The sequence below is a fragment of the Bos mutus genome, chromosome 22 (genome assembly GCF_027580195.1).
Source record: "Bos mutus isolate GX-2022 chromosome 22, NWIPB_WYAK_1.1, whole genome shotgun sequence".
NCBI classification, from domain to species: Eukaryota; Metazoa; Chordata; class Mammalia; order Artiodactyla; family Bovidae; genus Bos; species Bos mutus.
Window position 1 is genome coordinate 4,441,767 of NC_091638.1, and position 14,945 is coordinate 4,456,711.

At 37.0% G+C, this 14,945-nt stretch overlaps 1 protein-coding gene across 11 annotated transcripts in view; it reads left to right on the forward strand.

Moving 5' to 3' along the window:
• The window catches only part of RBMS3 (RNA binding motif single stranded interacting protein 3), an 804,674-nt gene that overhangs the window by 341,637 nt on the left and 448,092 nt on the right, over window positions 1-14,945 (forward strand). For all 11 annotated transcript variants that reach the window (XM_070360554.1, XM_070360553.1, XM_005901197.3 and 8 more), the window contains one exon: window positions 3,518-3,609. In XM_070360554.1, the coding sequence (XP_070216655.1) occupies window positions 3,518-3,609 (92 nt within the window). The remainder of the gene's footprint in view (window positions 1-3,517; window positions 3,610-14,945) is intronic.

Genomic DNA, 14,945 nt, shown 5'->3' on the forward strand with positions numbered 1-14,945 from the left:
CCTCACATACCCCTCAGGCTAAAGCTGGCTCCTAACTCTCCTTCCCAGCGACAGAATAGCAGACAAGACTGCAAACACTCTCTACTTCTCCATCTCGCTCTTGCTCTTCAACCACTCAAGCAGCCTTCGGTCCCCATCCCTGGCCTGTAGCTGAGCATGGTAAGAATACATGATATATACTACTGTACATACAATAAGCTACAAAGACCTACCGTACAGCAGAGTGAACTATATTCAGTATTGTAACAACCTATAATGAAGAAGAATCTGAAGCTGTGCCCCGAAACTAATCCAATATTATAAATCAACCACGGTTAAAAAAGACAAGTTCACATTCCTAAAACACTGGGCGTCTCAAGCTCCCATCTTGCTCTCACAGTGGCACTGGACAGCAGTGATCTCTCTCTCTGTCTCTTTGGCTTTGAGACATCTTCTTCCCTTTGCACTTCTTTCTTTCCATCGGATTCTCCTCCAGCCTCCTTTGAGATCTCCTTTTCTCATCTCATGAACACTTCAGTGGTGAAGTTTTAGCTCCAAACCTGTGCTCTTTGTTTCTACTTACACCAGGCACTTTTGTCTTTTTCCATTTCTGCAAATCGAACCTTCATGCTGTTGACCTCCTAGATTTTATTTCCAGTCTTGTTCCCCTTTCTGAGCACCAGCCAAATATATCCAGCTACTACTTGGCATTTTTTCTTAGATGTCTCACAGGCATTTCAGGCTCATCATGTCTCAAACTGATATTTTAATTTTCCCTCTCCCGTGTTGGTTCCTCCTCCAGGCTCCCAATTTCTGTAAATCACATCTCCACCTACCCATTGGCTTACGCCGAAAAACCAGTAGTAATCTTTGTCTGTTATGTTTCCCTTATTCCGAACCCAGTCCATGCATCACTGGGTCCTGTTAATTCTGCCTCCCACATGTAAGTCAAACCATCCATTTCATCCTTTCGATTTCATGGCCAGTTGCTGTTTGTCCAGATTACTATAATAGCCCCTAGGTCATCTCCCTGATCCCGCTCCTATTGCCCACCTCCCCTACAACCAATCCCATCTTCAGGACAAGCCAGTGAGCATGATATTATAAAAATGCAGGTCATCTCATGCCCCTGCTTTCTTCAAACCTTCAGTAACAGTCAATCATCAGAGTCTGTGGTATATGCTCTCATTTTCTTTCAAGGAAGGCAAACCAATTTGTTATTATAGATTCATTTGTGTGGTTATTCATTTTATGTTCATCTCCCAACTCAACTATAAGCTGAGTAAGGATGCAAACTGGAACTGTTTTGTCCCCACTAGGCTATACTCTGTACCTCTATACATAGTGCCTGACATAGAATTTCATTATTGAATGAGAAAGCAGCCCGTGAATGAACGAGGAAGATTGACCAAAGCATGAGGTGGGAAAGGTGACTTAGCAAACCTCATGCAGCCCATTGTGCTGAGAACTCCATCACCCCCCGGATAAGTGTACTGACTGAATGAGCTGGGTTGAATTTTTTTTATGGGATTGTTATATTCCATGTGCTAGCCTCAACATCTAAGGGATTTTGAAGAATTGTGACCTCTCGCTGGTGGGCTTCAGAGGCTTCTAGAAATAGGTTGCAAAGTAAGATTATAAAGTGGTTCATTGTACAGTGTATTTGGAAAGGCCTGTGCAGATTTGGCTTCAAATCCTGCTCTACCAATTAAGCAACTTGTGATTTGGGGGGTCAGTCTTGTCACCTGGCTTACACTTTGATTTCTCTATGTAAATACATAAACAGGCGTGAGGACAATGGTATTGATACCTGCATTATTATCATTTCATCGGGTGCCAACACATCACCCACCCAGGGCAGTTGTTGGCCCATAATAGATAAAGTCTATATTTTATTTTATCATATGCTCCTCCTAACATTACTTCTAGACTTATTTTGCTCTTTCTCCTCTTTTTTTTCTTTTTCCCTCATTTTACTCATCTCAGGGATGGCAATCCTCATATTACTCACATAGTTTGAATTTTGTGGGAAGACAGGAATTAGTAGTACTAACAGAGCAGGCTTCCTTGTGTATTTGAAACACAAACTTCCAAGGTTTTCAAGAGCATTGGAAGGTACACTGATGAGTAACAAGTTCATTTTTTGTTAACATGCTGGGAGGGAGAAAAAGAAGACAAGATTCAAGGGGAGAAAATTAAAAAGTTAATTACAAGAAACAACTTGGTAATTGAATTCCTATTCACTCTTTAGTTATTTCAGGGAAGAGGGTCACAGTTCACGGTTAGGAGGTTTGCCTTAGCAGTGCTCCTCAAAACTTCTACATGAGAGAAGGAAGGGGATACAGAGCTGATACCTGCCTGGTAGCAGAGAAGAGGAGCGGGATGCATGTGGGATGGGCTTTGAGTACCCTACACACATTCTTGATCATTTCTAGTTTGAAGTATCTTTGGCAGCTGAAATTACTCTCAGGTGAAGCCCTGACTAATACAGCTATATTTCATGGGCATGCAAAATCCCCCTTTTTCATTTATTACATTTTACTGGCTACTTCCTTGGCCTCACTATACCCACACACAGAGGCACACAAAGTACAATATAGGCAACTTTGGGGACTTCTCTGGTGGCTCAGCTGGTAAAGACTCTGCCTGCAATACAGAAGACCTGGTTTGATCCCTGGGTTGGGACAATCCCCTGGAGAAGGGAACGGCTACCTACTCCAATGTTCTTGACTGGAGAGTTCCATGGACAGAGGAGCCTGGTGAGCTACATACAGTCCATGGGGTTGCAAAGAGTCAGACATGACTTTTTCCCTTTCATGGGCAACTTTTATGCTCTTTTAAGATTCTACTTAAGCTTTAAAAAATAGCAAATAAGTGACATGGGTCTTCGTTTCTTATTTTTAAAAGACATTTGAATATTTGTCTATTTATCATAAGTTCCTTAACAGTCAAAATTGTTTATTTAGGATGTTATCTTTGAGAGAGACACATCCTATAATGAGTTAACATGGGCTTGGAAATCAACTGGAACTGGGCTCAAATCTCCCTGAACTCATTCATCACCTTCATTCATTCATTCAACATGCATTTATTGAATGACTACTTGAATGCCAGAAACTGTTAAGTGCTGGCACTAACTTCATGCTGGTTCTAGCACTGCTTTTAATACCATCAAGTTTTTTGAGGGTTAGAAAATTACCTTTTGAGATAAACTTTTCTACATTTTTCAGCATTTTGTATTCCTAATTCTTGCAACAAAGTCACTGAAGAAAGAAATGATTAAATAATATTACCTTATTCACCAAATTAATCTAAATCAGCTTGCTGATTGCATAGCCAATGTCCAAAGCAACCTCTAGAAAATAAGCACATTATTTTATGTTTAATATTGTGGTCTCTTTCCTGACATGCTAAGGGCCATAGATTGAGGTCTATGGTTCAACCTGGGTCATGAGTGCGAGTATGACCACAAACACCCATTGCATCAGTGACACAGAGCGGCTTGCGAGCGCTAACCCGGGGCTTTGTGTTTTCACAGGGTATGGTTTTGTAGATTTCGACAGCCCAGCAGCTGCACAGAAAGCAGTAGCGTCTCTCAAGGCAAATGGCGTGCAGGCACAGATGGCCAAGGTAGGAACGGTGTTTCAGTTCTGCTTTATTACTTTTTTCTTTTGTGATCGTATGTTTTTCCATTCCTAAGAGAGGAATTGAAATTGGAGTTTGTGACCATTTGGATTATGTTTGGTAGGGAGGAATAAGAAACCTCATCATAGACTTGGCTTGGAAGAATCTGGCTGGTTTATTTCATCGACTGTTTGTGATTATATATTAATGTTCTCATTTATTATGGTTACTTTATTGGCGATTCAAGGGCACTTGTGAAATGCTCTGTTTTACCCCAGATAGGAGAGGTGTATGTGCACGCATGTATAATCTGGGGCTCTCACCTATAAACAGTTTTGGAAGAGTCCAGTTCTCAGTAAGATGTCTTTGATAAACTATGTGTTGAAAAATTGCTCATTGTCATGCTGGGGATAGATGATCCCTGAATGAGGGGATGGTCTGATTTGTGCAGGGAAATGAGTTTAACCCAAGCATATATTGTCTGTATTACTAGGATTTCACTTTGGCCTTTATAAATAGAGTTTTCCTAGGTAACAGTCTCCCATATATTAATAATTTTCAGTACACTGTTATTGTTTTGTAAAACCAGTAATAGTATGGAGCTTTCTACCTGAAATTATAATGCATTTTTACATTCAAGAAAATAAATAAAATCATTTACAATAATTTCTTATCCTGATATTGCAGTGGTAATTACAAGAATCTACACATATAAAATGATATAGAACTATACACACATATTGTTCACTCAATGGCAACTTCCTGGTGTTGATATTATACTAAAATTAACATATAACCTTTGGGGAGATGGAGTGGAGCCCCAGGGGACCTCTCTATATGATCTTCCTGTAAATCTAGGATTATTTCCAAATAGAAATGCTTTAAATATCAGTTATAACATAGGAATGCTCGGTACATATTTGTTTGAAAATAATGGTCATTTGGGGGTTACTCATATGTAACTTTAGTTTTCTGATTCCTATCAGTGAATGTGTAGATCTCTGGCTTCTCAAAAGTTAGGTGGAAAGTCAGTAGGTCTTGAAATACTGATCTAGTGCATTGATGTTATATTTATTTATATATTAATACTTACTCTTAACTTTTCCCAGAGAGAGCTGAGTTACACTAAGTTGTCAATTTTTTGGTCATTGGGATTTTATTATCATTGTTAAAATTCTTTGATGACATTTTCCAGTTTCAATACCTGATAACTAGAGATGGGCTATTTGGTTTTCTTCATCTTCGAGCAAGCGGATACCTCCCGTATCTGTTAACCTTTCACTGTGGTTCACTGCTCATAGAGATTACTTTGGTGGACTCATTGCCCTTAATGACACATTAATTGTTTTCAAGGTGGGATAAATTAGAATTTGAAAGCTTTGAGTTGTGTAATGTATTTCTCCTCAGGACTGTGACTGGAAGTTTTGAATTTGGTCATGAACTAAGATTGATGAAGTTAATCCTTGTAATTAATAAGGGAATTACATACATGTGTTGGTTTAAAGGTTACCTGACAAAAGAATCAAGTTATTTGGCAACTTTAGTAGTGGCTTCTTATACCCAGCAAACGTGTGATATAATATATAGTTATTAGGGATATGCAAAAGAGAAATTGCATTTCGAACCTATTGACAAGAAAATGGTGACACACATGCTTAAGTAAAACCTTTGTTATTGGCGTTTATCTTTGATCTGTTCTCTGGATACACTGCCAAAGTTTGCAAATCGCTAGATTGTGGCAGTTTGGAAATAATGATTACAGTCTGTATAATCTCCACTGTTCAAATGTCTCTCAGAAAGAGACAGTTATTTGTTAGATAAAAACCACTTGTATCTTGCACAAGAGGAAAAGAAAGTTGTCTTTGATTTTATAACCACTGAGAATTCATTGTGAATATTTTCCTTTTGTTTCTGAGCATTTGGTATACAAGGAATCTCTCTCTCTCTTATATACACACACCGATCACTGACATCTCATCTGGACAGGAAACTGTAAAAGGGAAAATATTTTAAAGAGCTTCTAAAAATGATTAATTATAGTCAGCATCTTGACCCTTGCCCATGCCCCCTGTACACAGTAAGGAGATTCCAACTGGGATGCTTAAAGGCACTTATTTCATTTCTGGAGTTGCTTAAAGACCTCTGCCTTATCAATTATGCTATCTGTGAGGAGCTTCTTATTCTCTTTTCCTCACTGATTTTGAATCTAAAGCCTAGAGCTGTAGGTCCACGGCTGCTTACTGGAAAACTTTCAGCAGCAAGTGACTCTGTAATCGAACTACCCAGAAGCAAATAAATAGCCTGCCTTTGACAATGAAATGGAACAAGCTTGACCACTTGTATTAGCAGATTTCTCACTGAGCTATTGGATTCCGTGGCCTTTTTTTTCTTTGTCCTGGTGATAACTGTCATTTATTATCATATAAACCTGCAGTCTGCAGGGTGTGGAAAACTTGCACTGTATGTTTTGCCATTCAAGTACCTAGTGAATTGCTGCCTGCATCCTTATTCTTATCAATATCCCACTATGCAGGTTGTGGACTCAGAATTTAATGACTCCAGGATTTTCAAGCAAAATGCCACAAATAACCTAGGTTCCCAATAGCAACCTGGAGCAAACATGGAACGTTTCAAGTGAATCGCTTTATATATCTAACTCCAGTGTGTGCACATGAAAAATTCAGCTGATTTGTCAACAAACAGGAATTAAACAATAAATCCTTCAGTAAGTGGTAATTGATTAATAATGTATAACCATTAACACAGACTATCATTTTCTGCATACTTGCTGTTCTGCCAAAAAGGGTTTTTAGGGATCAAAGGATATGTTTCTTTTAGGAGAACACATTTAAAATATTTTATTAATACACAGCAGTTAAGAGCATTGGTTTGGAGGGAGATAAACTTGGCTTTGAATCTTGGCTCCTGTACCACCTGGCTGTGTGACCTTGGCTAAGTTATTTAAATATTTCTGAAATTCTCCAATAATAATACTTTGGCTTATAGAACTGCTGCGAAAATTAACTAAAAAGATAACAAATAATTTAGCATAGCACTTAGATTATATTAAAATTCAGTGAATGTTAATTATTCAACATTGTTATGCATTAAATTTAAATTTGTTACTGAACTTTCCATAAATCATGATGCATGCTTCAAGTGTTACTTTATTTAAAAAGTTTTCTGAGAAATACAATCAATAGGATCAATCAACAAATGTTTTAATTGCTTGCTAAGTGGCAGGCACTGTGGTAGGTGTTGGAAAATCAAGATTTAATAAAACTTCTTTCTTATTCTGAATTTTCATCATGTAGTTTATCTCTTGGGATAGCTACAGCTCTGGGTTAAAACTACTGAGTGTTGCTGTTCTTGCCAATTTTAGGGTATTTAAGAGAAAGTCATTAATATGTCTCAACCATAAAAGGAAAACAGCTGATGAAAAGAAAAAAAAAAACGAACTAACCACAGTTTACCTTGTAGGTGTTTGTTTTACTCATTAACAAGAAAGTTGTAGAAAGGCAATGAATGTTTTGAGTGCCATCAAGGTTAAGGCTGCTCTGCAATTCTTCATATATGGTGTTCATCAATACATTTGCATTTTCTTTTCTAAAATGCCGCTTATTGTACCCACATTTAAGCCAGGAATATGAAAAGGGTAAAAGGTTGAAGGATCTTAAGACTGATTCTGAAATTTGAAAAGCTTTTCCAGACTTCTAGCTCAGGAACTTGTGTTTACATCTCAATGGCCAAAACTGAGTCATATGGTTTCTCCTTTAGCTGCAAGAGATTCTAGAATGATGAATATTTTAGCTTGTTGACCTGTAGTGGAGAAAAGCAAGAATTGCTTATCTCCCTGGCTATTTGAGCAGCATGCATTCATTCTTTCCTGAAGGGAGCCCACCTCAAAGCCTCACCCTGTAATCACATGCGGGGACATCATCGTCTCCAATAGGCCCAGACTCAGCTGCTTAGCCAGAGAAGGCAATGGCACCCCACTCCAGTACTCTTGCCTGGAAAATCCCATGGACAGAGGAGCTTGGTAGACTGCAGTCCATGGGGTCGCTAAGAGTCGGACATGACTGAGCGACTTCACTTTCACTTTTCACTTTCATGCATTGCAGAAGGAAATGGCAACCCACTCCAGTATTCTTGCTTGGAGAATCCCAGGGACAGAAGAGCCTGGTGGGCTGCCGTCTATGGGGTTGCACAGAGTCGGACGTGACTGAAGCGACTTAGCAGCAGCAGCTGCTTAGCAACTCAGAGCTTTTAAAAACAAATGATCAGGGCTTCCCTGGGGGTCCAGTGATGAAGATTCTGTGCTTCCGATGTGCTTCTGGGTTCCATCCCTGGTCAGGGAACTAGATCCCCCATGCCACAACTAAAGAGCGTGTACACCACAATGAAGATTGAAGATCCCCTGTGTCACACCTAAGACTCATCACAGCCAAAAATAAATAATAATAATAATGAAGTTATCTGTGTTCCCACAGTACAGAATGACAGAAAAACAGGAAAACAGGAAAAAAAAAAACCCAGGAAACATGGATCTAAGGGAAACTACCACTTTGGAACAGAGAGTTTGGAAAACAGAAATTACTGATCGCTAATACATATAGAATTCAGCTGGGCAGCAGTGGAATTCTTGTGTTGTCAGTGTAGGTGTTTCCTTGGTTAGCCAATCACATCGTGCATGCCTGCCATCCAAGATTCCTCTTGCCCTCTATTTTCCAGGGTTTCATGGAGGCCTCTCTGGAGGACTGCACAGCTTTAGAAACTGAGTTTTTCCTGACATAAATTTTGAAGCTCCAGAATGGCTCTATATACTCTGCAGTCAGTAATTACCACCAGCCAAGTTTTGATCGTCTTCAGCTTAGCAGCTGTCTTTCTTATTTCCCACATGTCAATTACAATCATGAGGAAACAGAACACAGCTCTTTCTTCCAGGGAAGAACTCACCCCCTCCTCAGTGCCTTTAAATAAAGTTATATCAGGTCTACAACTATGACCGCTGTACCAGTTACCAAAGGTGGTTCACCCCATTGTGGGATATCTAGAATAAATCAGAGTTAGGTGATCACCACGGATACCAAGTGTCCAAGAGGATGTCAGATCATCAGGAATAATGTAAAAAATACTGTGTCAACCATTAGGATAATATAAAAATGCCATGTCAACCATTGTGGAGAACCAGGTTGGTACCAGAGGAAAGGAATTCTTTTTTATAAATCAGTGAACTTAGTCTTGGTTTTGAGGGGAAAATAATTTATTTTGAGATCATAAGTGAAAATTTAAAAAGTCAGTGCATATAGGAAAATAAATTCTGTAACTTCAAATATGTACATACCTACAATTATTATTATTGTTTTGGCCACACTGAATAGCATGTGGGATCTTAGTTCACCAACCAGGGCTAGAACTCAGGTCCCCATCAGTAGGAGATCAGGATCTTAACCACTGGACTGCCAGGGAAGTCCCCATATAATTAATTTTTAAAAACTCATCACCTCTGTGGAGTCCTAACAGTTATATTCCACGAGGAGAAATTTAGTGAATGAATGAGGGACCTATTGCACACAATATTCTAGATTTTTTTAAAAGTTCAGCCACTAGCCCCATGAAGTTGTCTACCAAAGCTACTCTTCTGAATGCAGAGGCACATAAGCAGGCTTCTTCATCCAGACTCTTGTGATCTATAGCAGTATTAATATTGCTTTTAATCTGTTTATATTGCTTTGCTTTTGCCATTTCTAGGAATAGAGAGTCAGCAGGCTATTTGGTATCCAGGGATCACTACATTGCTGGGGCCTACTAGTAACCCACCAACCAAAGAATTTTCTCAAAGGATCTCATGTCAGAAGGAGATGATAGGGAAAATGTTGCTTCCTGTGACTAGATGGGAAAGCCAATGAATACATTTTATTTATTCCTACCTGTTACATTATTTTTGATGCTAATGTGAATGGAATTATTTTCCTTATTTCTTTTTCAGATATTTTGTTGTTAGTGTATAAAAAAGCAACTGATTTCTGTATATTGATTTAGTATCCTGAAACTTTACTGAAGTCATTTATTAGTTCAAACAGCTTTTTAATGGAGTCTAGGGATTTCTGTAATATAAGATCATATCATCTGTAAACAAAGACAGGTTTACTTTTTCCATACCATTTGAATGCCTTTTCTTTTCCTGCCTAATTGCTCTGGCTAGGACTTCCAGCACTATGTTGAAGAAGAAGACGAGTGGTGAGCATGCCCGCCTGTGTCTTATTCCTGATCTTAAAGGAAGACCTTTGAACCTTTACCACTGAATATGATGTTAGCAGTGGGCTTGTCGTGTGTGACATTTATAATGTTGAAGTATGTTTCTTCTATACTCAATTTGTTTAGAGTTTGTCATGAAAGGGTGTTGTATTTTTGTTACTATTGCTATAAACTTCTTTTAGAACTACTTTTTTTTGCATCCAGTGAGTTTTTGGCATGTTGTGTTTCTATTTTTTTCTTTTTCAACATGTGTTTTTTTTTTTTAATTCTACTTTTGATTTCTTCTTTGACAAATTGGTTTTTCAGGAGTAGGTCGTTTAATTTCCACATTTGTTATTTTTCTTTGTTTTCCTTCTGTTATGGACTTTTAGCTTCATAACACTGTAGTTGAAAAAATATACTTGTTATGATTTCAGTTTTCTTAAATTTTCTTATATTTATTTATCTGACCTATCCTAAAGAATGTTTCTTCTGTGCTCAAGAAGAATGCATATTCTGCTACTGTGAGATAGAATGGTCTGCGTTTATCTCTAAGGTTCATTTGGACTAAGATATAGTTTAAGTCCAATGTTTCCTTATTGATTTTCTGTCTGGATGATCTATTTGTTGTTGAAAGTGGAATAATGAAGTACCTTACTATTATTTTGTTGTATCTGTTTCTCACTTCAGAAATTAGGATTGTTTAATATAATGTTGGTGTTTTTATATTTTTTATTGCTATATATTCTTGATGAATGACCCCACTTTGTCATTATATAATGACTTTCTTTGTCTCTTGTTAGTGTTTTTGACTTAAAGTTTACATTGTTTGGCATAAATATAGGTATTCCTATTCTCTTTTGATTTCCACTTGTATCAAATGTGTTTTTCTAACACTTCACTTTGAGAGTATGAGTGTCCTTAAAATTGAAGTGAATCTCTTGTAGGCAGCAGTTAGGTAGGTCTTTTAATCCATCCAGTCAGTCTATGCCTTTTGATTAGAGAGTTTTATTTCATTTACATTTGTAGTAATTATTGATAGGTAAGGACGTCCTGTCATTAATCTTTCTAGCTATTTTGTAGTGCCCTTGTTCCTTTCTTCTAGCTGCCTTTCCTCATGAATTGATTACCTGTAGTGATGTGTTCTGATTCCCTTCTCTTTACCTTGTATGTATCTAATATAGGTTTTGCTTTGTGGCTCCCATGAAGCTTACATAAAGTACCTTATAATAGTCTATTTTATCCTGATGACAATGTAATTTTCAATTGCACACAAAAATTATTTTCTCCCTTTTGTATTTTTTATGTCACAATTTACCTCTTTTTATACGGTGTAGTAATTAACAAATTAGTATATAGTAGGTTTTTAATATCTTCTTTAACTTTGAGTCTAGAGTTAAATGGTTAACACACCACTATTTTATAGAATTAGGGAATTCTAAGTTTGACTGCATGCTTACATTTACCAGTGCATTGTATATTTTCAAATGTTTTTGTGTTACTAATTAGCAGCCTTTCATTTCCGCTTGAAGAACCCCTGTGACAAGTCTAGTAGTGATGAACTCCCTAAGCTTTATTTTGTGCGGAATCTTTATTTTTCCTTTTTTTTTAAAGAACAACTTTGCAGGTAGAGTAATCTTGATTGGCAGTTTTTTGTTTTTTCCTGCAATGTTGATTATTGAAATAATTTTCAACTCTGATAAAATGTTGTGATCTTAAACTAGCTTTTACCCAGGGATATTTAATTCATTTCCCAACCAATTACCTGAGAGGATGTAATTACTGAGTCTGCCAAAAATGGTTCGAGGTAATCATTCTACCTATGGACTGGAGGTGATGGTTGTAACTGGATAAGATGGACATCTTTATTTCTTAAGAACACATGCATGAAGGAATTGAAAATGAATATCAATAGCACTTACATTTTAAAAGCTTTAAGGGAGTTTAACATACAATTGAATATACATACATACAGGCACACATATAATCTATAAAATGTCTATTTTTAAAGTTGTTTAATTATCATCATTTTTCTATGCAATTACTCAACAAATATAAAAATGTTTGACAGCTTCACAGCCAATTTAGCTATTGCTTGAAAATGGAGCTTAAAGTTAATAATAAAATTAAATGATAGGCTTCTGCCATCTCTGATTTTCTCTGCATCGTATATTTATTACAATATGATTTATATCAATTCAACATTTATGGAAGCTATTCACAAATGCATTACACAGGGGAGGTAGCAATTGGAGTGCTGTGAATGAGCTAGCCTCATACAGAGATGGGCTCCCTTCCTTCCCACCTACAGGACACACATTTTATCCACTACTTGAATTAATCAAACTCAGGGTCTCCGGGCCAAACCATATTTGAACATTCTCCATGTCTAAGAAGCATTCCATACAAAAAGGCAATGTCCAACTTCAGGAAAGTGGTGAAATTCAAAGCAAATACAAACTTTGTTTCCCTATCTTTCTCTATTGAAATTATTATTATTATTTTTAGCATCCCTGGAAAAGTGACTTAAGCAATTTTATGCCTTTCAATAAAAGGAATATACTTTTAGGTGAAGAGATACTGAGGGCTCATTTTCTTACTCTGATGAGTAACTTTTACTCCTTTTTTTTTCCCCTATACTGATGAAAGACTTTAGGCTTTTAGGATCCATTTGGTAATAATATCTCTATATTAAATATAAACTATCTTCCCTGTTATTTTTGTTTAAGATAATTAAAGAGAACTGCTTGATAAGCCCAGTGTCAAATTAATTTTACATGTAGATATTTTCTAATTCAAAGGTGAATTGCAGGAGAAGTGAAAGACCTTCTGAAATCATTAATGTTCAAAAATATAATTCATATTCCATGAGAATAATGGCATATTATAGGGGTACTAACATTCACATTTATATTCATAGGGATCTGGCTTTAGAAGAAACTGGTAATTTGTGTAAGTAATTACACCAATTTTTAAAGATACAATATCAAACAAAGTAAGAGTATTCCTGTTGGAGAATACTTTAGTGTTGAATAAAATGCACAAAAGTATGTATTCTAAACTCCAAGGGAAAACAAATAATGATTTAGTGATGTAGAAGTCATTCAAAATATCTAACCAGCCCTAGTTTTGTAATCCCTGAAGTAGATACTCCACATTTCCCTATGAAATATGCAAGCTACCAGAAAAAATAATCAATGAGTAACTTCAAAAAACCAAGATTAACAGAAAATGAATTCCAAGAAATGTACAAGAATACAAGTCTCTATTTATACCTTGGAGCAGAATTAAGATTCTTAACACCCCACTGCCTTATTAATTAATTTACACAACTAAGTCTAGTTTTCCTTGGTTCTCTCCTTGCTTAGCTTTTGGAAGAAAACATTATATTCAAACACACAAACAAGCCCACATTATACATAGCATGTTGTCAAATACCAACACTGCTATAGTGATGGTCCCTGCTAACCATCATATTCAAGACTTTTTTCATTCTTTTAATGTTTTCAATAAAGAGTGTCCAGAAGCAGAATCTGAGAATATGTATTTTTTAAAAAGATTCTCCAGTCATACTGAAGGTTAACCATATTGGTAATCAACTTCTCTAGAAGATACAAAATGTGCTGTGAAAGGAACAAAAAATCACGAAAATAGAACAAGTTTGAGTCCAAATTCAATAGAAAAAAAAACCCAGAAATGTTAAGTCAAGGAAAAAAGTGAACTGAGTGAACTAAAGAAATATTGCAAATAAAGATAGTGTGTTAACAAAACTGGATTCAATATTGGTGGTAGCAGGGACAAAACTGACACCATAGAAAATAAAATATATGTCTTGAAGATCTGACTTAAAGAAGTTCTCTCAATACACAGAAAAACAAAATTGTCAATTTTTTTCAAAAAATGAGGGAGAATATGATGCGAAGAACCAACTCATTGGAAAAGACCCTGATGCTGGGAGAGATTGAAGACAGGAGGTGAAAGGGACGACAGAGGACGAGATGGCTAGATAGCATCACCGACTCGATAGACATGAGTTTGAGCAAGCTCCAGGAGTTGGTGATGAACAGGGAAGTCTAGTGTGCTGCAGTCTATGGGGTTGCGAAGAGTTGGACATGACTGAGCGACTGAACTGAACCATAATGTACATGGAGGCTAGAGAGTAGAAACCAATGTAATTATCAGCACATCTTCCAGAAAGAGAACTATGTTGAAACAGAAGCAATAACCCAATATGTCAACTAAAGCCATCTTTCCAGAACTGATACATCCTTCATGGAGATTGAAAAAACTGACCAAATTCTAAGCAAAATGGAAAGACAGAATAGCTACAGATATTTGGGGATTATTTAAAATATGTACAAACACCCATGCAGGGGGTGAAAAGTGGTTAACTAAGAAGGAAACAAAATTTAGCTTTTTTATTTATTTACTATAGGATTAAAAATCAGAAGACAATGGATTGATGATTATTGATTTTTGGAGGTAAGATCACAAAATTGTATATTCACTCTACTGAATGAAGCCACAGAAACACTGTCTAGTTGAAGCGCAAAGCTGATCTTCTTAATATACATAGTTATTAGTGGAGAGTGAAAAAGTTGGCTTAAAGCTCAATATTCAGAAAACGAAGATCGTGGCATCCGGTCCCATCACTTCATGGGAAATAGATGGGGAAACAGTGGAAACAGTGTCAGACTTTATTTTTCTCGGCTCCAAAATCACTACAGATGGTGACGGCAGCCATGAAATTACAAGACGCTTACTCCTTGGAAGGAAAGTTATGACCAACCTAGCTAGCATATTCAAAAGCAGAGACATTACTTTGCCAACAAAGGTTCATCTAGTCAAGGCTATGGTTTTTCCAGTGGTCATGTATGGATGTGAGAGTTGGACTGTGAAGAAGGCTGAGCACTGAAGAATTGATGCTTTTGAACTGTGGTGTTGGAGAGGACTCTTGAGAGTCCCTTGGACTGCAAGGAGATCCAACCAGTCCATTCTGAAGGAGATCAGCCCTGGGATTTCTTTGGAAGGAATGATGCTAAAACTGAAACTCCAGCACTTTGGCCACCTCATGCGAAGAGTTGACTCATTGGAAAAGACTCTGA